Source organism: Balaenoptera physalus, assembly GCF_965194825.1.
Source record: "Balaenoptera physalus genome assembly, chromosome: 4".
NCBI classification, from domain to species: Eukaryota; Metazoa; Chordata; class Mammalia; order Artiodactyla; family Balaenopteridae; genus Balaenoptera; species Balaenoptera physalus.
Window position 1 is genome coordinate 60958745 of NC_138891.1, and position 23307 is coordinate 60982051.

A 23307-nucleotide genomic window follows, 5' to 3' on the forward strand; every position below is an offset into this window, starting at 1 on the left:
CTTTTCTTCCCCCAAATTATTCTTCGTCTGATTTTCCTCGCGGAGCCCTGAGCTCCCGACACCCCCGCCCGCCTCCCCTCCTCCTCTCCCCCCCGCCCGCGGGCCCCCAAAGTCCCGGCCGGGCCGAGGGTCGGCGGCCGCCGGCGGGCCGGGCCCGCGCACAGCGCCCGCATGTACAACATGATGGAGACGGAGCTGAAGCCGCCGGGCCCGCAGCAAACTTCGGGGGGCGGCGGCGGCGGCGGCGGCGGCGGCGGCAACTCCACCGCGGCGGCGGCGGGCGGCAACCAGAAGAACAGCCCGGACCGCGTCAAGCGGCCCATGAACGCCTTCATGGTGTGGTCCCGCGGGCAGCGGCGCAAGATGGCCCAAGAGAACCCCAAGATGCACAACTCGGAAATCAGCAAGCGCCTGGGCGCCGAGTGGAAACTTTTGTCGGAGACGGAGAAGCGGCCGTTCATCGACGAGGCCAAGCGGCTGCGAGCGCTGCACATGAAGGAGCACCCGGATTATAAATACCGGCCCCGGCGGAAAACCAAGACGCTCATGAAGAAGGATAAGTACACGCTGCCGGGAGGGCTGCTCGCCCCGGGCGGCAACAGCATGGCGAGCGGGGTCGGGGTGGGCGCCGGCCTCGGCGCGGGCGTGAACCAGCGCATGGACAGCTACGCGCACATGAACGGCTGGAGCAACGGCAGCTACAGCATGATGCAGGACCAGCTGGGCTACCCGCAGCACCCGGGCCTCAACGCGCACGGCGCCGCTCAGATGCAGCCCATGCACCGCTACGACGTGAGCGCCCTGCAGTACAACTCCATGACCAGCTCGCAGACCTACATGAACGGCTCGCCGACCTACAGCATGTCCTATTCGCAGCAGGGCACCCCTGGCATGGCTCTTGGCTCCATGGGCTCGGTGGTCAAGTCCGAGGCCAGCTCCAGCCCCCCTGTGGTTACCTCTTCTTCCCACTCCAGGGCGCCCTGCCAGGCCGGGGACCTCCGGGACATGATCAGCATGTACCTCCCCGGCGCCGAGGTGCCGGAGCCCGCCGCCCCCAGCAGACTTCACATGTCGCAGCACTACCAGAGCGGCCCGGTGCCCGGCACGGCCATTAACGGCACACTGCCCCTCTCGCACATGTGAGGTCCGGACAGTGAACTGGAGGGGGCGGGTTAGAAATTTTCAAAGAAAAAGAGGGAAATGGAAGGAGAGCAAGAAACACCAAGGAGAAAAACCCGGTACGCTCAAAAAAAAAAAAAAAAAGTCATCACCCACAGCAAATGACAGCTGCAAAAGAGAACGCCAATCTCATCCGCACTCACGCAAAAACTGCAATGCCGGCAAGAAAACTTTTATGAGAGATCCTGGACTTCTTTTGGGGGGACTATTTTTGTACAGAGAAAACCTGGGGTGAGGGTGGGGAGGGCGAGGGAATGGACCTTGTATAGATCTGGAGGAAAGAAAACTACGCAAAACTTTTTAAAAGTTCTAGTGATACGGTAGGAGCTTTGCAGAAAGTTTGCAAAAGTCTTTACCAATAATATTTAGAGCTAGTCTCCAAGCGACGAAAAAAAATGTTTTAATATTTGCAAGCAACTTTTGTACAGTATTTATCGAGATAAACATGGCAATCAAAATGTCCATTGTTTATAAGCTGAGAATTTGCCAATATTTTTCAAGGAGAGGCTTCTTGCTGAATTTTGATTCTGCAGCTGAAATTTAGGACAGTTGCAAACGTGGAAAGAAGAAAATTAATCAGATTTGGACATTTTAATTGTTTAAAAATTGTACAAAAGGAAAAAAATTAGAATAAGTACTGGCAAAACCATCTCCGTGGTCTTTAAAGGGGCAAAAGTTTTAGATTGTACTAAATTTTTTTAACTTACTGTTAAAAGCAAAAATGGCCATGCAGGTTGACATCGTTGGTAATTTATAATAGCTTTTTTTGTTTCCCAACTTTCCATTTTGTTCAGATAAAAAAAAAACATGAAATTACTGTGTTTGAAATATTTTCTTATGGTTTGTAATATTTCTGTAAATTTACTGTGATATTTTAAGGTTTTCCCCCTTTTATTTTCCGTAGTTGTATTTTAAAGATTCGGCTCTGTATTATTGAATCAGTCTGCCGAGAATCCATGTATATATTTGAACTAATACCATCCTTATAACAGGTACATTTTCAACTTAAGTTTTTACTCCATTATGCACAGTTTGAGATAAATAAATTTTTGAAATATGGACACTGAAATTATGCTTGAGTCTTTCATTTATTTGGATAACACTGTGATTATACCCAACTCCTCGGGGAATATACTGTGCTCAGCCAAGAAAGCAAAGTACCTAAAACCTTGGTATTCTAGTCCAGTAGCATGTGCTAATGTTAAGTGCAACAAATAAATGGCTGGATGATTAATTGAATAAGTACTCTCGAAAAAATGGAAATGCTTATGTCATTTCCAAAATAGAAACTAGGGACATATATTGTAAATCCACCCCCTCGTTTTCTAAGCAACATGAATAAGCATGATGGGGACTTAAACTGATTTATGCCACTTGTTGCCAGAAAGGAGTCAATTCTGAAAATTTTCATGTAGCTTAGCAGATGGGGTATTGAGCCAAATCAGAACCAGGTTGGCTGGTTTTGTTTTCGATTTCTGCACAGCACAATGGCCCTTTGGAAACGTGGTTATAGGGGAAAATGATGCTTCTTGTATAGGAATAATTGCAAACTAGACAAGCAAAGTACTCATCTGCTGGGTGGGTGTTTGGATTACTCTGGCCCTGCTATTGTCTAAGAAACAAGTGGTTTGCTTTCTTTGTTCCCTAACTTCATAAACTTTCTTTTCTACATTTTCCTGTTTAGGGGTGAGGGAAAGCAAAGAGCATCTTGCAAAACTCCCCGACTTATCACAGCTATTTATTATTATTTATTTTCTTTTTTCCTCTCTCTTTCTCCACGAATTCTGTTTCTTAAATTGGCAGCGCGGGTCCAAGCCTGTAGCCCCAAATCGGATAATCTCTGCAGCTGATAACAAGCAAAAGAGAAGCCAGGCAACAGCCATATTAAAGAAGAAAACAATCAACTCTGAGGTAGATATTTTACTTTGTCCAGTCTAATCACATTTGGAGATGATTGTGCTTTTGATCTGTTAACCATGTTTTACTACAGTAGTTGAGAAGTAGGGGGAGGGGGAAAGGGGTGGAGAAACAGGATTGGATTTGTTGTTTTCTTTTGCCCTAGGAAAGGTAAAGAAAGACTATAGTTGTCCTCAGTGGGAGCGCAAAAGTTGGGGAATCGCCATGGTCTTTGAATTAGCGATGTTTCTGCATCATAACCGACCCGCGCACTTTGGCGCAGTCAGAGAAACTGTAAGACCGACTCCGGGACTTTTCTTTTACTCACTACTTACCTCGCTTATCTTCCCCCACCGAAGGGGACCAGAAGCCTAGGGTCCAGCATTAGGAGGGTGGGTTTCCTTCCTACAATTTCAAGGGCTTGTTGTGTGAACTTGCTACAACTTTGGAGAAGTTGGAATCCAGCTGCGCCTTTCACCCTTGAGTAAAGTATCGGCTGCAGCCACTAAGTTAGTTCATCCCATTGGTTCGCATCTTCTCGTTTTCCGAGGAAGTATTTCTTTCTCTTGGTGGTGTTAATGTTAGTTCTAGACTCAGTTGAGGATATAATCATATTTTATGTATTTTTATTTCATATGGATTGCTTTATTTTAGGTGTTTGTTGGTTTTTATTTATTCCTTTTTTTAATCCTCATTTTAAGGGTAATATTGTACTGGGAAAGGACAATTATTATGCCAGTTCCCAATTCTAAGTGAGGCATTTCCCCCCCTAATTAATGCAGAGACTCTAAAAGAATTTCCCCCGGCCTGGCCAGCCATTGTAATGCATATACGGATTATTCACGTGGTAATGAGCACATTCGCCAGTTCTTGCTCACACATACGAATAAAAGAAACTTTGAATAAAGATCCAAATGATCTTGCTGGGGGGTGGGGAGAATATTCCCGGAATTTGAACCAATCAACTATATGGTGTGTATATATTTGAAAAATAGAGATATATTAGAAATATGTATTGAGGTTTAGAGTAATTGCACTGCACTAACCTACCAGTTTAAAAAGCCCACAGGATCAGACTAAAAAAAAAAAATTTTTTTTTAACTTTTTGGGAAAATGCTCAGGTTCAAATATTTTGCAAGAGGGAGGAGAGCAATATTGTGGGGAGTTGAACTAGTTTTGAATGACTGTTACTGTCTGCATAAAACGAGAAGAACTCCCATTCCCCCTCCTAGACCTCCATATCTCCTAATCAAATGAAAGCCAGAATATTTTGTTTGCAGATATAAATTCTTTTGATAAACTGCATTTGAGGAAAATGATACATATTTCATCACTCATTTGATTGGGTTAAATGGTTCCCCCAAGATGTGTAGTTTCATGGCTAGGTCAATATTGAACATATGATATTTTAATTATAACATGATTTCCAAGAAGGGGGTAAACCCTTAAGCTTGCCCAGAGATGATTATCTCCCAGTGCTAAAGTTAGTTGTTGAGTGTTTAGTTTCTTCCTCGGGATATTATCCTGCTCACTAAAACCATTCAATTTGCAGTCAAAGGGGTGAATTTAATGTTTTGTTAACCTTATACACAGAATAGAAATGTGCAGAAGGATGAGATTATAGTTTGTTCCCTCTGCAATTTTTTTTTCTCTCCCTGCACCCCCCCCCCATACTTTAAATAAAGAGTGTTAAAATATTTTGCTGAGCTGTAGTAGATTAGCAAGGTTTCTTGCCAATGCTGGGAAGCCGGTATTACAGACGGTCCCAGGGGGAAATGGCTCACATTAACCACTAAATGAATATTTGACAAGGGCTCATTCGGAGGTATTATTACTATAAACGTGTCCCTACTGGACTTTTCAAGGGTCAAAGAGCAACGCTTCAATTAATTATTTAGTCTGCTAGTAGATTTGGTTGTAATAGCTGTACTTATTTCTAGAACCGACACATTCTTACAGTAGGAAATCTCAGGAGAATCTTCTCCATCAGCAATGCCTTGGATTGAAATACACACAGAGCCCTGGCATTCTAAGGCTGACTTTTTCATAAAACATTTTTCTGGACTGGGAGTGTGTGTGTGTGTGTGTGTGTATGGGGGGAGGGGAATTATAGTCTCTTTTTCTATTTTATTTACCATTTTTGGTTTAAAAGAAAAAAACAAGAGCATAATAAGTTGTTTTAATTTCTACATCATGTCTGACATAGTCTTTTAGGGCCTTGCAATGTGGAGAGAGAGGGGAGGAGATTTATTTATAACCTTTGCCTTTTCTAAGTGGAGATGTCACAGGATTTCGGAAACTCAGGCAGGCTCTGAGTTTAGAAAGGGTACACATTCCTGTTTCCCAATAAAATTCGGGTTTTAAAATGGAAGACTCCATAGGTTGAGTACTCTGAGTTCTAGTAGTCTCAGAGTAAATTGGGGTACCAGATAATCCCTCCTCCCCTCCCTACCTATTGGTCTGAACATTTCCAGGTGTAGTGGAGGCGAGTGTTCCATTTCTGCCATGTCATAAGTTCCTCTGTGACCCCAGGTAAAATGGGAAGGGAATGATTTTGAGAGTAAGATTCTTTGACAATAATATAAGGTGAATGAATAAGAGATAAGCTGCAAGGAGGGGGGGGGCGGGATGCAGTAATTACAAACCCAATTCATTCAGCTTTTCAGAACTTTTGTTGTGGGAGCTCCATTGACGGGGTTTTGAGCTGCCACTTTTCTCACATTATAAAGAACTGATCAGCGCCTCAGGGGGACAAGAAATACCGCTTAACTGTATAGTGATGGGGTCTTCTTTTAGAATCCTTACAAGAAGAAAATTAAACAGTGCCTTTGTGTGCACAAGGTTTACTTTTCAGCTGCTAACAGTTTATAGCTAACTGCTCTGAGATTGAAGTTTGACTGTGGTTTGATCGCCTGCTAGTTGGCACTGCTTATTTATTTATTTGTTGTAATTAAAATATTTTTTAATATTCCCCCCCCCATTTTATTTCTTGCTTTTGGAGAATTTTGAAAAACAGGTTCTTATATTTTGCTTTGTGGAAGGAATTTCCTTTGCCATGAGCTTTAGCAGAGGCTTGAGTTTACATTCTCCAGCACTTCCTCCCCTCCACCCCACCATTATTGCCTTAAAATAATTTGCATCTCACTGTTTTTTATGCTGCCTTTCCTTGCTCTCAGAGCAAAGGCTGCTTTTCAGGACAGCTACAAGTGAGATTGGGGGTGGCGGTTGATTTATTTCTTTTCGTTGCTTTCTTTTTTGACCGAAGTTGGAAGATGGCTGGATGGATTTCCTTAGGGACCTCGTCTATGAGGTGGATCCCTTAAAGACAGGAGAAGAGGGAGAAACTCTTGACCTTTACTATGAAAATATGGATTAAAGTCCAAAGGGAAACAGCTTCCGGAGTTCTAGAGTGAACAACTGTGGAAAGAGCTTTCCAAAGATAAGGAAATTGCCCAAACCGAAGAATTGGTTTAGTATCTATCATAGTTATTCTCTATTAAAAACTTTCCTTGAAATACGACCTCTGATATCACCCAGGGAGACTCTGTAACCTCCCTCTCTTCTGACGATGCTCTCCGGTTTTACAATTTTTGTTTTCAATTTCTTTATGTTTGGCTTACTTGGACTTTAGGAAATAATGGACTCGACTTTCTTATTTTAACTAAGAGAAGAATTCTCTTTGGGTGGGTGGGCTACTAAGACAAGGCCACGATTTTCATTGGCAGCGAGCTCTCTTTATGTATGCGGGTCTAGATGGATTTTATTTTTATATTTTGGTGCAATGGTGATATTTCTGATTCAGTGAGCAGTGCACTCAGTTTCTCTTCAAAAGCAAATGGAACGTCCTCTCATTTCAGGACACAAAGATATTTGCTACTTCTGGGATTTTGGACTTGAGATGCTTGCTCTACTTTGCAAAGAAGTGTCAGGTGATTTAAAAGGTCCAAGGAGTCGCCCGTTTCATTACCCTCGTCTGCCTGCATGTACCGAATGAAATGTGCGCTATTAGTAAAGATTTCGGCGCCTTGAGCTATCGTTTGCCTCCCTACCTGGCCTTGGGTGCGGGGCGCGGCGCAGGGCTGTGAGCGCGCGGGCCTCCCACCCGCTAGCCCCAGGGAGCGCGCCGCGCCCAGCGCCCGGAGCGGATGCGCGGGCAGGAGAAAGCTGAGGCGGCCAAGCGCCCGGCGGGGGACCTGACGTCACCGCGGCCCTGGCCACAGCCCCCATGGGGCTCCCTGGGAAGGTGCTGCGGAGGGCTCGAGTTCTCTCCGCCCGAACCCTGCCCAAACGGCCCGATTTCCTTTCTCGGCCCTGGACCGTGCCGCGTCGGGCAAGTTTGCAAAGTCCCTCGCCCCTCCGGAGTCCTCTGTCTCCTGTATCCCAGCCCTCTCCACGTTGACCTCGTGACGCCAAAGATGGTTCTAGGCCCCAAGCTTCCCAAATCAGAGGTTGACTGACTCACGTTCTGCCTTCCTCTTGCCTTTAATCTCAGACCCTTATTTTAAAGGGGTTATTTGTCCCTGTTTGGTGCCGAGGCTCAGCATGAGTTATCTCGCTCGCTCTTAGTCCTTCCCAATGCCAGAGGCTGCGCATTGGCATGGCTGTGGGAAGCTACAGGAGCTACGTAGGTTCCCCGGAATACTGCGCCCCTCTAGGATCAGAGTAGGTAGGGATGGGAGGGTGCAGATCCTTCACTTCCCCATTTATAAAATAGGGATAATATATAGTTACCTCGCAGAAGATGAGTACAAAGCCACTGACGCTAAATAGGATTAATTGATAGCTATTACTTTTCTTACTGTCCATTGGAATTAGGAGCTAGGGAAGGCAAAAGCTTCTCATTTTAGACTCCAGAGATCAATACAGAAATTCGGGTTCTTCCTCTCCTTTCTGGTCTTGGGCGGTGAAATTAGCCTTGTTCAGACCACCCTTCTTCCTTTTCCAGTGCCCTTCCTGGCTTAGGGTTCGCCTAGGAAGTTATCCTGCAAACTTGCCACCCCTGGGCTTCTTCCTGAAGGGAGGGATACCGACATTCCGGGCAGGAGCCGCCCCCCCTCACAGAAGGCAGAAAAATAATTACTGTATTAAAAGGAGCGGTGAATTCTTCCCGAGGGTTCTTATCGCTGGCGGCCAGGCCAGAGCGGGACTGCGCCCCCATCTCCACCTCGTGACGTCAGGGTCTGCAGGGCCTCCGGGATGAAATGATTCGTTTGAGTGTTCCAGAAAGGGCAATGCGAACACTTGCAGGGAGAGGCCAGGGGAACTGGTCTCCATCCCCAGAACCCAGCTCCAGCTTTTGAGGCTACAGAGGCTGTCGCCCCTCAGCATAACCAAACACACAAATAGCCAGAGTCTTCACTACTTACATGGTCACGCACACAACACCCATCACTGTGTCACCTTGGCACTCAATATATTTATATAAATATAAATACATATTTATATTTATATATTTACATATATAGGTAAACAACTATATAGTTATTTGATTTGCTAAGTAGAGTTTGTTGTGAGGTCTGAATGAGTTGATTTGGGTTTACATTTGTTTTGTTTTGAGACGATCAACAAATTACACTAAAAGCCTTTACCAAGTACACCGTATCTTTATTTTATTTAGCCCTGCATAAGTTTCAGTGGTGGATGTAGAATTGGACTCCCCAAAGTTTTCCGGTTCTAATATGGAGCCATGGTTAGGACATTTGCTTCTGGCTTGCCATTGCTATGCCATTTCCACTTTCTCATTCCTCCACTCCTAATAATTTGTGTAGCTTTTAATAATCTTTTTAGAATCAAGAAAGAATTGCTGAGAGAACACCTTGGAACAGTGATTTAAACTGTAGATAAGAAAGACATTTGGTCCGTGCACTCCATGTAAAATGGATAGAATTATTTGTTGAGTGAAAGCACCTCTGCATTTCTCAAGTTTTGTTTACGAACCGATTTAATTCATTGACTGCCCTTGCAATGAGAGGGGTTCTGGAAACTAGGCCTTATGTTCTGATATTGGTTCAGACTAATGATTTACTGAGAATTAGCCAATATTTCACATGCAGTCAGTTTAGTATCAACTCACATCCAGGTCGATTTGACTATCACACATAACTGAAATCTGGGTTATTGCATAACATTACAGTTTAATCAGTCTGAAATACTAAATGGCAAACTTGTGTTTTCCTTCTGCTCAAAGTCCTCTTCCCTTTCTTTGTTTCCCCCTTACTCCCACCTCCAAGGAAAATATCTTAAAATTAAGTTTTCCTTGTGAGAGTTTGTTTACTCCAACTTCTGTTAAACTAGGCTAACACGCTCTCATCAGCTTTCTAAACACTCTCTCATCAGCTTTGTAAAATGGTGCAAAAACGTCTTGGAGTCTAAGATGGCAAAATAAACCTGAGCATATGGGGGGAAGACATCGTTGTTAGAAAATTGATTTAAATGTTTAGCTCACACTTCAGCCTGATGCCTCCCGTACTACCCTTTCCTGCTTTGCTCACTGCCCGCCCCTGGCTCTTGGGTACCTCACTTCTATTAGCAAGCTGGTTCACCAGCATAAATAATGAATGCATTTTGAGCCGCCCTTCTGATAAGATAAATCAGGGGCTTTTCTCTTTTGCAAGTTTCTGCTTTCATTCCCATTAAAACTTCTCCATGCACCATGCTGCAGTGTCTTTCTGCAAAACTTACTCTGCCCATGTAAACTATGGAGGTATGTTTTCAATAGGAAACATCAGGTAATCTTTTTTTCGAGAAGCCTTACAAGTTAAGGATACAAAATATTTCATAGTTAGTTGTGTGAGCTTCCAAATTAGCTGCATATAAAGTATTTTAAGATTTTTTTGGCTGTCACTGGCTGGCAATACTCATTTTGTGTGTGTGTGTTGGTTTGAAAAGCAGGAAGAAATGTAATGAATTGAGTGCTGTCAGAGATGTCTTCTGTTTGAACAATCTGCGATGGGCTGAATGGCAGGGACTCCCTCATCCAGTGCAGGTGCAGTAGAGCTGGGGAAGGGGGGAGGGGGGCTCCCTCTGTTCAGTCAAAAAGCACCATTCTCCACAATAGACCACACACTGACAGCCAGCGTGACATCAACTCACACTTTCATACTTTTCCCCCATCCATAGTTCTGAGTTCACAAAGTGGCCATACAGTAGCCTTGGTTAGGTTCCTTTAATGAACATTTTGTGGCTCCATGACCAACATTGAAATCTGCTGAGCCCTGGGAGGAACAAATAGATTTTTAATCGCGAGTTCCAAATCAAAATGTATAGCCATAGATATTTAAAGTTAAGCTGGTCTCTCCACTCTCTCCCAATATCAATGCCCACAACAGCCCCCAGATGATCTGAAAACTCTGAGTTAAAAGTTCTTCTGAGATTTACTAGGTTTCAAGGCACTGTTTTCTGATGTCTGGAGAGAGACTAAGCAGGAAAGGAGGGAAGGCACGGATTTCGTGTATTTATTTAAATTTAAAAGAACCCTAGTATTTTATTGTGCTTCGTGAGAGGATTAATCCTGCAAATGAACGAACATTAATCTTGTGGAGTGGAGTCTGTCCCCTTTTGAATTGGTTTTACTGGGAGATAGAGAAGGGGGGTAGGAAAGGCAGCAACTGTTCGAAAACTCTCGGCAAAGATGCGACCACTCTTTGCCTGCCCCACCACTGAAGGGCCGGACCTTGGGGAGATTTTACTGTACATCTGTTTAAACTCGGGCCTCGGGGCCTCAGGTTTTAAATGGAATTATTGAAGGAGGGAACGCTACTAGAGAAACTATTCTTGTCAATCCCTTCCTGCCCCCATTCCCCACCTGGTTCCTACTCTTCTCCGCCCCACCCCCTTCTGACACTTCTTAATCTGGGATCCGAGCATTTAGTAGAAAGAGGGAGGAAAGAAGGAGGAAAGGACCTTGCGGGCCAGGAAGGTTCCCCCACCGCCGCCGCCGCGCGGGCGAGATCCACACGGCCCTGCCACTGGCTGATTTCCCTCTGTGCCCGGACTTGCTGAAGCATCGCGCCGAGGAAAATTGCTCCCTGTTCGCTTATTAAAAAACCATGTAACCATATACATTTTTCACCGCGGCAACAAAAATATCAACTTTCGAGCCCTCGGAGCAAAACCTTTATCATTCGCCTGAACATTGTTGTTCAGTGGGTGGGGGGCAGGAATAGGCAGACCTCCCAGGGCAGAAGCCACAGCTTTACCCAACTCCCGCCTCGGGCGTGGAGGCAAGGAGTCGAGAGTCCGGCGGGGCAGAGCGCAGGGCCGGAGGATTTGGTGTGCAAGGTGAATAGGGGCCAAGTTCTTTAAAACCTCACATAACACAGGAAGAGACGGGTCTTACCATCTCTGTGGCGCCCTTTGCTTGTGACTGCAACCAGTTGCCCGTAGGCTGCGATGAGTATGCCTACGGCGCCTACTAAAGTCTGGGCCTCAGACGAGAGGCGTCTCCCTCCCCTCGACACGCTGCCCTCCACTGTTTGATAGCTGCCGCGTCTTCCGGCAGGTACACACCCACAATTAATCTTTCTTATTAAAGCCTCCATTCTGCACCCAAGGGGCGACTCAAACCTATTTAGATTTCCTTGGTTGGCTGCACAAATTTAAGTGGGCAAAGAGTTATAAACCTAATAACAGAGGGCGAGAGAGAGAGAGAGAGTGATTTGAGTAGAGAAGACGCAAGATTCACTAGGCGTGTAAGGATGCTGCGGGCCATGCCCTCCCCAGGCCCCCGCCTCGGGGTGCGCTCCAGGCTCCGGGAAAGGCAGCAAACCTCCCGCGCACACACCGCACGCAACATCCACACGCACACCTACACCCCTACCCTTCGCTCACTGAGCTTGCCTCTTCCGGATTTCTTACAAACCCCTCCCAGAAAGGCGGAATTCTCAGAGCATCCCAAACCAGGGAACTTCCAGAGAACCAGGGAAGGTTTGCACTGTTTGGGATTAATTGAGAATAATTAACACTGGAGACCGTTAATCACCACTTTGCTGCTCTCTCCCTCCTTTCGGGTCTGCGGCGACTGCCTCTCTTGCTCCGGCTGCCGGCGCGGGTGGGTTCGCTGGTGAAAGTGAAGACGTCGCGGTAGCTGTCACCCAGTTCGGCTGTACTTTTTTAAACGCTCGCATATTGTTTGATTACTAATTCGAGTTAATATGATCTTTATGGTAACATAACAGTGGATAATTGGCCTTTTTTTCTGAACAACAATGTAAATCACAATCGCTTTATTATTTAATAACGTCAAACGCTTCGTTGGATTGGCCCCGACCGAGAAGACCTTTTCTTTCTAGACAGTGTTGTGGAGGAAGAACAATGAAGATCTAATTGTGGAGATTTCATAAGTTGGCTCCCGTAAATGAACAGCTTAGATATGGAAGTTCCAGCAGATGTGGGCACTATTCGCCGTAGAGACTCTACCCCCAACCCCCAATGCATACAGCCCAAACACTCTATTGTAGGTTTTTTTGTGGTGGTGGTCCTCAGACCCTAGCAACCACCTAAATCTTCCAGTAGCAATTAGAGCTTTTATCGGGCTTGCTCTTCAGCCCTTTATATTGCCGATTTAGCATCAGGACATTGAGTCCACATACCAAATTAGCGCAACTCCTAAAGAGCCACAGCCACTAATGCGCCCCTTCGGTCACTTTGGTTGTTGGACACCGAGAGCACCGGCCTGGGGCTCTTTAAGAGTCTTATTTTGTTTTGATTTGATTTAAAAAAACGGATTCACCAACGCAGTGTCTTGGAATATACTTTTTCAGGCAGAGTTTTGCCAGGGGCACGAGCCATTATTTTGCTAATTGCTTGCAAGAGCGGACGAAACCCAAAGACCCCTCAAATGCAGATGGCAACGCTTGGAAGGAATGGGTCCCCGCTTCCCGAATGAAAGATTAGTCACATTTGCTTCTAATGGCTCTCTGTCGCGGCTCTTGCCGTAGCAGGAGGACGGCTGTCTCTGGGGTCTTAAGACTTCGGAGTTCTTTGCAAATGGGGAACCCTCACCATTTGGAATTCGGAACAAGGAGAGAGAGTCCGAGTCTACAGCAGGTTTTGTTTTTGCGTGTGCCCGCCTCTCCATTTTATCCAACTTCTACTGCCTGTCGGGAGGCAGAACAATTCGCCCCCCCACCCAGGCCCCAGCCCCGCGCCCGCCCGCCTCGCTTCTAAGATAAACAGGAGGTGCGAAATGCTTCGCCTGCACACGCGCCCTCGGGGCCCCTCTCCCCTCATCCCCCGCGCACCAACTGTGCAGCTGTCCTCGGCCCAGACCTGGGTGGAGACACCCCCCCCTTCTCTTCCCACCCGTATTTTAAAACCATCACATCGACGGTTCTAGAGTCATGTTCACATTTTTGGCCCCCTTCCAATTTCTTTCCGGTCCACTCTCCCCCTTTCTGAGAACCGAAAAAGTGACAAGGAAAAGAGTTGAGAAATTGAGAGAAGGCCATGGATTTTCAAAAGTTATCCCCCCATCCCCCCACCCCCACCCCCCGCCCTGTTAAAAGTGTATTTTACCACAAGGAGTGCATTAGGAAACTTTCCCTAACAGGACTTGGGCGCAGTGTTATTCTTCTCTAGGGGCCCGCTGGCCTCCCCGCCCCCGCTGGACAATGCGCGCTTTGAGGCTCGGTGGCCTGCAGGCAGCGGGAGACGAGGGGACTGGGCGGCCTTCCTCCAAGGGGCCCGCAGCTGGGGGAGCGCCGGGCAAGGAGCAGGGCCGGGGAGGCGGGCCACGCAGGAAGAAAAACCATAAAAGCAGCCCTCCACAGAGGCCCGCTTTAAGGACGGGAGGGCAGGGCGGCTGGGGAGGGGTATGTGAGAGGTTTTGCGCTTTGTTTCTTTCTTATCCCCCTCCCCCCTCCCTGCCCCCCCCCCCCCCGCCATCCAAACATTTTATTTCGACACAGAATTTGGCAGCCTAGGTTTTCCAACCCCCTCGCCTTCACTCTTGGGTACCTGGTCTCTGGTTAATATCTCAACCCGGGTCTTTAACGCTCAAATCGACCCAAGCCTGGCCCCAGCCTTTCTCAACGCCCACTCCCCCCCCCCCCCGCTCGGGGTGCCAAGCCACAGGAAAAGCCCCCCGGCCAGGCACTCTGGGACGCTACTTTCTAGTTTGGGGTCTTTTTTTTTTTTCCAAAAGAGAACACCACCACCCTCCCCTCCAAGCAGCCTTAGGGTAGGACCTCTGGAATCAGCAGAAGCCCTCGGAGGGTTACCATATTGGTGGAAGCATTTGTCTGATCTTTTAAAACTTATACCAAACCGGGCGCCAGGGCCACGTGCTGTGCCTTCGAAACGCCGCCGCGGGCCCTGGCTTTCAGAGCCGCGGAAGCCTGGCTGGCGTGAAGCGGGCGCGGAAGCCACGGGCAGGGGTTAGGGGCCCGCGCTGCGCCGCAGGTCCGGCCGCAGCGCTGAGTGAAGCGAATTATCTGGAGCGTGTTTGATCTGGGGCTGCGTAATCAGCTTCTGCTTTATTTGTTTGTTTGTAATCTCATATTTAGCAAGCTGGGACGGTGGCAGCAAGGGAGAAAGGAAGGGATGGAGGAGGGGGCTTCGCAGTAACCACACCCCTTCCTAATGAGTTAATTTCCATATTTGCGCCTCCGGCATCTAGCGCCCTCTTTTTCCCGACGCTACCGTGTTGTTGAGGCTTGCGCAGCGCAGACGCCTCCACTCTGGATTGAAATGAAAAAGCTCGCGGTGGGAGCAGAAAATTGGTCTATTGATACATTCGCTCCGAGTGTTGCTTGATCTTGCCCTCATCGGCCACCGGTTGTTCCCCCCACCCCAAATGGGGCGCACACGGATTGCCGAGGGCTCGCAGACACGCAGGCAGGCAGCAGACAGAAACTGACCTTCCTGCCTTTTCCCGTGCTCCAACTGTCCGACCCCCACGTCCCTTCCCTTTTACCCAACTCCAGATTTTTTTTCTCTCTCTCTCAAGGTGAGGACAGTAAGGGCAGGGTCGCATAGAAGGGGGGGACATAATCCCAAACGAATGAATCAAAAGTGAAAGTTTCAAAGTAGATCCCCGGTCCTGATCGAGAAAAGTAATGCTATCTTGCACTCGAGGGAGTGTGCTGGCCCGAGTGTGCGTATATAAGAGAGGGAAGGAGAGAGACTGAGGTTGTGAAATTTGTCTGTACTCTGAGTGGGTTAAAAGTCGTGGCAAAGACAGTGAAATTTCGGAAGACTCTCAGTAGAAAACTCAAGGCGGGTTTCAGGTGCTTCTAACCTGGTTTCCTATACATTTTCGTGGTGAGTGTGCTCAGGAAACAGACTTTTACAATGGACTCACTCCCCCCTGACCCCCATCACACTACCCTCCTTACTTTGCCGCGCGCGAACTAGGGTGTGGGCTCGGGCTTGAGCTCCAAAATAGCGTGGTTGTCAATTGCGAGCTGTAGCAATATCAAAGTGAACTGTCCCAAGTAACTCTTGTCTAGAAGCTGGGAAGAAGCTTAAGCAGCTCGCTTTAATGATGATTTGTAGCTCGGCAAGGGGCACGGACAGCAAACACCCCGCAGGTGTGTGCCGTAACACCACCATCCGGACTTGAATGTAGATTACTCTGGCGATCGTTTGATCGGCCCTTTGAAACCCTTTACAATTGCCTGTGACGAACGGCCAGTCTCAGTTTTACTCTGAATAATGCCTTGAGGGTAAGTCCTTCGGGCTTTTAAAGAGCGCCAGTATTTTTTTTTTTTTTTAAGAATAAAAAAAGAAAAACTTTCGATTTTGGTTTAGACATTGTCAACTTTGAGTCGCTAACAAGCATCACTCAAGCTATTCAGTACCTAATGACCGTTACCTTCGCTGTCTTACATATACAGACGTACATATACATATATATATGAAAACGAAGTCATTAATTTTGTCTTCTTTAGTTCCAAACTGCCCTGCCTGTTTATAGATGTTTGTGTGGATGTTTATTATAAACCTGCATTATTATTATTAATGCCATTGTTAATCTTGTCTTAACTCCTGTATTCTCTCTGAATTGTATCTGTTTGGGCAAGTGGGAGTTTAACTTAAACATTAAGACTTTCCAAAGTAAAACTCTGTAGTTTAACCCTCGCCAACACCTTCGCACCAACCCCCATCACCAAAATGAAAAAGGTAGTGCTGTTCAACCTTTAATATTTACTTAGAGTGTTTACATAAGAGGAGGAAAATGAACTTTTGCCTGAAATGTGCAACAAGCGGCACTTTGATTTCATAAAATACATGTCAACAATTGCAAGAGCTTATCCAACTAGGGTAGGGGGTGGAGAGTGGGAGTGCAGTTGAATTAAAGGCCCATTCCTGCCACTTCAGACTACAAAGGGTTACACATAAATAAGTGCCACATTTGCCTATTGCAAAAGTTTCCTCGGTGCTTTCTAAGTCACAACAGGGGAGGGGGAAAGCTGTCGTTTATTATCCAGCTCTGGGCAGGAGCAGACCCCAGTACCACGAGGCTCTTAGCTTTGGCCGGCAGAAGAGGGGTAGCCTTTCAACAGCAGCCCCCTTTGTTCTCTTGATCTCTTTCCCAATTTCAAGCTTCACTTGCACATCCCAAGTTTGTGTGTTAATGACGCTATTACCATCTGGCTTGCCCTACTTTCCAAAAGATATAAATCTCCTAGCTCCATTGCCCGCATTATCATTTAAGTGCCACCATAGCCAGAAGAAAAAGATGCTTTCAAGACTCCAGATTCTCTTGCACTGACTATCCCTGGCATGACTCTTCCACTATATTTATAGACTATACGTTGGGTGCAGGAGAGCCCCTTGAGAGACCTGATTTCTCAAAAGCTGTCCCTCCAAGCCAAGGAAGACAACGCTACTGGGTGAAAGGAAGGCTTCAAATAAATTTCCCCTTAAAATATTTTTGTTTTGTTTGCAGCAGGCAGATCATATGACCCGACATAGTTTTATGTGCCTGTGCCTTCCTTTCTCCCGTTTTAGGTTTGTAAAAAGTCGTGGTGCAACTCCCAGACATCCAAGACGTGCCACTCTTCTAACACTATTTTGAGTGGGAGAATAGACTGACCTCTTTATGGGTGTGGAGGCAGGGGTGAAGGGAGGAAAAAAAAAGCCCTGTGAGGCAACTTTTGAGAGCTAGGCCAACTGCATCCCTTCTCTTAAACCCTTACTTTTATAGTGCCTGCATAGATGCGTGCAGGTTGTGGGATGTGCATACCTCTAGCTATAGATCTAGATCTACCTCTTCTTTCCTAGGTAATCAGTGATTTGCGTGTTTTGAGCACAAAAGCTGAGAAACTACAACAAAAAGAGTTGGGCTGGCTTGTGAGTGGCTCCACAATGACTTCATTTATCTGGCCAGGTCTGAGTGAATAGAGCAGAGCAGTCTGCCTCTAAGTGTGTGGAGTTTAGGCTCAGGCCGCTAGCTGATTTGAACAGCTCATTTCCCTTTGAGGGCTTCTTCTGTTTGTGGCCCTAGACAGCCATATCCAGGCGCATCTCTCTGCTTGTGATGTACTCTCTCTCCTCCCCAATGCTATCTTCACAGAGGTGAGTTCCACTAAGATCAGCCAGCCCCACAGGCTGGAAGTGGAATTGGAAAGGTGAACTTCCCAGGTTCCTAGGAGAAGCTCTTAAAATCATCAGGATTTGAGCAAACCCCCGTCCCTGTCTCTTAAAAAAAAAATCTTATCAGACAGAGAAAGCGTCTTTAATAAAATACACTCTTCTTGAGGGATGAAAAAAATCACCTGTAATATATTCCTAATACTTTGAACTGAGCACAGACGGTACCTAAAACAGTGATTAATTTATATCACACCAGTGTGGCTGTTTGCATGCAAAAGCCGCTTTTTTTTTTCCAGTTCACTTTCCTGCTTTTTCTCCCCAAACTCAAAAAAGATCTTATTTAGAAATGTGTATCCCTATTTTTTCCTTTTGAGAATATTATCAAGTTGATATGAACAAATTGCAGAGGATATACCATTTAAGTAAGATGCACTTTTAATCACTGATCATTAAAATGGTTATGTTAAATATACTCAATTACATGCATGACTTAACTCTAACAGTACTTTCTATTCTCCCAGCTGCTCACGTATTCCTTAACGATAGTCTGCGGTAGAAACTTGATTATGCTGAATTCATACATTTCGATGGATTTCATCAGCCTAATTAATGCCTCAGTGTGGTCCAGGGGTCTGAATGAACCCTTTACCATGTTTGAGGTTAAAGGCAGTATTGGAATGTAGAAGGTTTTTCTTTCTTAGTTACTCATGAGGTACTTTGGAATTCCACTAAGCAAGGTAGGTAGCAGTTGTTAAACATAGAGCAAAACAAGGACACCCATCCTGATGGCAGATAAAATGAGGCTAATCCCTCATCCTTACTTCCACGTCAGTATTTCTGGATTTGATAGACAATCTCCAAATATTTAGTAAAGAGGAAATTACCACCTGTCCGTTGTACATTAAAACTATGCTAAAAAGGAAAAGTTGAACATAGATTTATAACTGGTGGCTAAATAAATTTCCTTTAATTCATCAAGGCTGTCCCTACACCCCGCCCTTCTTCCTGCTCCCATAACTTTTAGACGACTTTCCCCCTCCATTTCAACTTTCACGTTTCCCAAGGAATCACTCAAGGCCAGTGTTCCTGAGAAACTCCAGTCACCCCCCGTGTGGGTAACTGCATTCAGTCTTTTCAGGTGTAAATTAACATCTGAATACATCTCAACCTTACTGACCCTTGCTACCACCATCGCCATCCGGGCCTCAGCAGAGTCTCAGCTAATCTGCACGGCCACAGTTGGCAGGGCAGACTGAGGTTGGATTTCCCAAACCCCACCCCCAACAAAAGGACCAAAAAGTGCTCGTGTTGCCTATGAGAGCAGTACTGATATTTGTCCATGTCCAATGAGACACCTGTGGAAGAATATCATTTAAGACATATTTTCTTGGTGGTCAAGGAAAGAAGTGTACAGAAAGAGAAAGAAAAAAAGAGATGGCGACATCTTTAAGAAATGTCCCAATTTGGGCAGGTGAAACTTGAAACATTTACTCTGAATTCCTCACTTTGAATTCCCAAGGACAAACAGTTCATGCCAGGAGAACTTCCCTCCAGCAGGGGATCCACTGACTCAGATCCTAGTGGCAGCAGGGTAACATCATACCTCAACATCAATATGATTGAACAGGAAGGATTTGAGATCTATAACCAAATTACCACCTTGGAACTTTGGGCTTGTTATGCTAATGTAATGACTTCTGTAGTAAGAGTATATTTTCAGAGTTGGAAATTAGCTTTTTAGAACGCTTTCTGTAATGACAGACATTAGACAGAAGAGACAAATGTGCCAGCAATGGTGGCACAATACTCCTGGCAAGCACCCTGGACCATTTTAACAGATAAATGGAGACCCAGATAGTATGTTCATAAAATTAAGCTGAGAGTGAGTTTGGGGAACTGGGTGAAAAAACAGGTGCAGCTAGAACACTGCAGTGGTGAAGATGCTCTTGCTACACCCCCCTTTTCTCTCAGACTTAGTTGAGTAGCACCATGCATTGCTCAGTCCCTTGGGGTGGATGCCTAGGTAGAAAAAAGAGAAGTATTACATAAATAGCACTGCGAACAAACAGTTCTTCCAGCTCATGGTTTGTGTGCTCTTAAGTTTAGATTGCAGACAGTAAGGGAAATAAATATTTTCTGTGTGTGGGGGGGGGCGGTGGATGGAGTTGGGGGGTGTATGAAAGCATAGAGAGAAATGAACAACTTAACAGTTTAGAGCTATGTATGCACTGGGGTTGTCTAGTACGTCTCTTGTACCCAAAGTAGCATATCTCTGCACTGTGTGATTAAGAATTCAGGCAAATCCTCAAGTTTGTGGTATTGACTTCATGTGGTTTATGTCTTAAGAATCAAGGACAAGATGGTTTTGTGCACCACATTTCTAAGTAATAATAATACTCTTCAGTGTGTAGGGCTGGGATAGGATCAGTCATTTCTCATAATTGTAAACAAGGTAAATTCACACACTGAACAAGTATCCAAGAAGAGAACTCTTTTCATCAGTTACCTGGATGTCCTTAAAGGACATCAGAGCTCAGTCAATCCCAGCCTGGTTATTGTGCGCCTAGTTCTTCCCTTCCCCGTCTCCTGCTCCACCCCTGTCCCCACCCACCCAGGACAGTTACTTTGGAAATAAGTGACTTGATTCCTGGATGGGTTTTCACCCCTTCTATATGACACAGGTTCCAAATGTCAACTTGCAGCTATGGAGAAGCCTGTGAACTATGATAATGGATAAACTCTACTGTGTTAACAGTCCCGTTTGGGGCTAGTGCAAGGTTGCCAAGACAAAGTCTGAATGACTTGGGGGTTTCTGAGAACTTGTAAAATGAGGCCAATTTGAAATGTTGGCACTGAATGCTGAGCTTTTTATAATAGCCCACGTTGTCCCATTTTCTTCTAGAGTTGAATAGGAGTAAAATACCTGGCTTGATGCAGTGGTTCTCTGATGACAAATGAACTAATTAGAGGTGGCGTTTCTTAGTTCATCCCAAAGATCTTAACCGTGGTTGATGTGGGAAATGCAGGCTCCAATAGCTTTAGTTTTAGAAAGGACAAGTTTTACGCCTTCATGCCTTGAAATTATAAACAGAATTTGTCTCACCTAGCTTGCTACTGTCTGATCCCCTGTAGCACTTTTCTTTGTATAGGTGGGTCCAAGTAGGCTAAGGGTAACTGTACTATTTAATACATCAGTTCACTGGCAGAGCAAATCTATGAATGAGATTACCTTTCACTTTTGGTGCGTAAAGGATTCATAGTATGCCAAGGTCATGAGGCTTCTTGGCAAGGGTCTTGTGAGATAAATTAACCTTTTAATCACATAATCTAATCTATCAAGTGGGGTAGATTCCACAGTAGGTCCACCCAGTACTACTTTTTTTTTTTTAATGCCAGTGGTCAAAGAAGTCAGTGAGTTAAAAGTACTACATCGAAGATAAAAGGGGAGAAAATACAGATAAGGAAGGATTACATCTTCTTCATGCTCTCACATGATATGGCAGCATGTACGCGGCAGATTGTAGAGAGAAGGCCAAAATGCAACTAGAGACAATGACATTGAGGCAGAGAAAGAGCTTGCTGGAGATTATGGGTTCCTGCTACTTATGATCAGATGCCATTCAGTTACTTTTGAGCTGAAGGATTTATATACTGCAGAAATCCTGATCACATTGATGGAAATGATGTAGGACTTCAAAGGATGGGTGTTGAAGTTGTTGAACATTTAGTTTCAGATTTCAACTCCAAAATCCAAAGCTGAATTGCTCATTGGTACAGGGAGGGAAATGCCTAATTTGAAATTGTCGTAAGCTGTATGAGAACAGACAGACTTAGATGAGGTTAGAAAAAGCTTTGAATCCCAGATCCCAATACTCTTATACTACTTGATTATAGAAGAAAAAAGGAGCACCTGGTCTCCAACAAGGAGAGAAGCCTATCTGAAATATCTCAGCAGGTCCATCCTTAGCGGATCATAGAGACCACTGACATTTAAGCTGTCTGGGTAGTTCTGGTCTCGTGTCATCCGAACAGCACATTTTTCAAACTCAGAAATGCCAGATCGTGTTATTTCTGTGGCAAGGGGTTGCTTAGGATCTGTGACAGCTGAGTTTTTCCTATTGATTATGTGACAATGCAGTTCATTTATAGAGTTCAGGGAAATGAAAAAAGCTTCCAGTTTAACAAGAAGACCCTTAATTCAAATGCTGTCTTGTATTTAAATGCAGAAATCAAAATTCAAGTTGGAGAAAGTGGAAGAGTGAATTTAACTGTGAACTCAAACTTTTATAGCTAAATCAACCTCCGAGGAGGGCTGTGACTGATAGTTGAATCTGAAGCCATATGATTAGGTGAGTGGTTTGTAAATAAACCACGGAAGAAATCATATCTTACACAGAGAATTCATATTTAGATCAATGTATGTGTTTCAAGTTGCTCCTAAATATAAAACACATAGTGAATCCGAAACGTAAAAAACAAATCAAAGGGCACTCTGGTGAATCCGGTGTGTGTGGGGACCGGGGACGGGGGGAGTTGTTGATAGAGGCACTAACATGCAAACACTTTGAAAGATCTTTTTCAGATTTATCTTAAATTCTAAAATGATTTAATATGCACACACTCTTCCAATGCATCCACAGGTGAAAATATCATTATTATTTCTCTTGAGCCTTAATTCCTAATGATTTTCTCTGTCGCAGGATACAGACAGGCTTGCAGAAGTTAACTAGACGTCCGACACACGCCAAAGTCTTGCGGGCCCAGGATTTCAAACAAAAGAAAACTCGGGTAACGTTGACTTTAAATCAAGGGCGCTTGAGACCGTAGACACGCGCACCCAGCGGGTTAATTGGAGGAGAGGGAAGAAAGAAGCTCCTCCTGCAGTCTGTACGAGTCACGGGAAGAAAGAGAGCCAGAGCTGGAGCAGGCGGGTGGGAGCCCAGCGGGCCTGCAATGCGCGCGGTCGCTGGTTCGGGGGCGGTGTGGCGCCGGGCGGGGGCGGGGCGCAACCTGGGAACCGCGGACCCGACTGCGGCCCGCGCCTTGCCCACCCGTCCGTGCATGTGCTTCTTTATTGCCTGCAAGCCGTCCTGAACGTTGAAGGCGCGATTATCGACAATTTGTCAGCCCGAATTTGTCGCTAGCAATAACTTTTGGTGGCGTTTCACTCTCAGGCACTTGAGCTTTCGGATGAGGAAACTGGTGGTGGGCGAGCACTGTCCTGTGTTCCGCTTCTCATTTCCACGTGGCCCAGGCAGGCAGAAGAAGGAGAAGGAACGTTAATCCGACTGCAGCCACTCCAGCACACAAGCCATGGGTATCCAGGGGAGAAAACTGATTTCATGTCCTACAAAACTCTCCCCTTCTCCCGAGGTCCTTCACAAAAGGGTCCCTCATCTACATCTCCCACCCCTCACCCCCCCCACCCCCCACCCCCCACCAAATGTGTGTTCTTGGGCCCACAAGTCATTTCGGCAACCTGGGACTAAGTTATGGTTTTTTTGTTTGTTTTGCTTGCCTTTTCCTTTGCGTTTGTGGGTATGGATGTCTCTCAAACACCCAGAACCAAGGCCCTCACTCTAAACTTGAACCCTTCACCTTTGTGTCCCTCTTCTTCCCTTCTTCTGGGGCTGGTGGGTGCGGTGGCCAAGAGGCAGCCTTTCCTGAGGACAGAGCAGCTGGGGCAGCTGCGAT

General features: G+C 45.8%; 1 protein-coding gene and 1 long non-coding RNA gene across 6 annotated transcripts in view; both read left to right on the top strand.

Annotated features, from left to right (window-relative positions):
- The window catches only part of LOC309660587, a 137656-nt gene that overhangs the window by 106646 nt on the left and 7703 nt on the right, over positions 1 to 23307 (top strand). For 3 of the 5 annotated variants that reach the window (XR_014263477.1, XR_014263478.1, XR_014263479.1), the window contains exons 3-4: positions 22314 to 22401; positions 22788 to 22930. This is a non-coding gene — a long non-coding RNA (uncharacterized lncRNA). Of the gene's footprint in view, positions 1 to 2982; positions 3091 to 22313; positions 22402 to 22787; positions 23031 to 23307 lie in introns of those variants that run through there. The other 2 variants (XR_014263480.1, XR_014263481.1) reach the window with 1 other exon arrangement.
- Positions 37 to 1405, top strand: SOX2 (SRY-box transcription factor 2). The gene has a single exon (XM_082461412.1). The coding sequence runs from the start codon at positions 172 to 174 to the stop codon at positions 1141 to 1143; it is 972 nt and encodes a 323-aa protein (XP_082317538.1). The 5' UTR covers positions 37 to 171; the 3' UTR covers positions 1144 to 1405.

Bases quoted from the DNA above. Each gene is read 5' to 3' on its own strand.
- SOX2 (XM_082461412.1), top strand. From the start codon at position 172: ATGTACAACATGATGGAGACGGAGCTGAAGCCGCCGGGCCCGCAGCAA.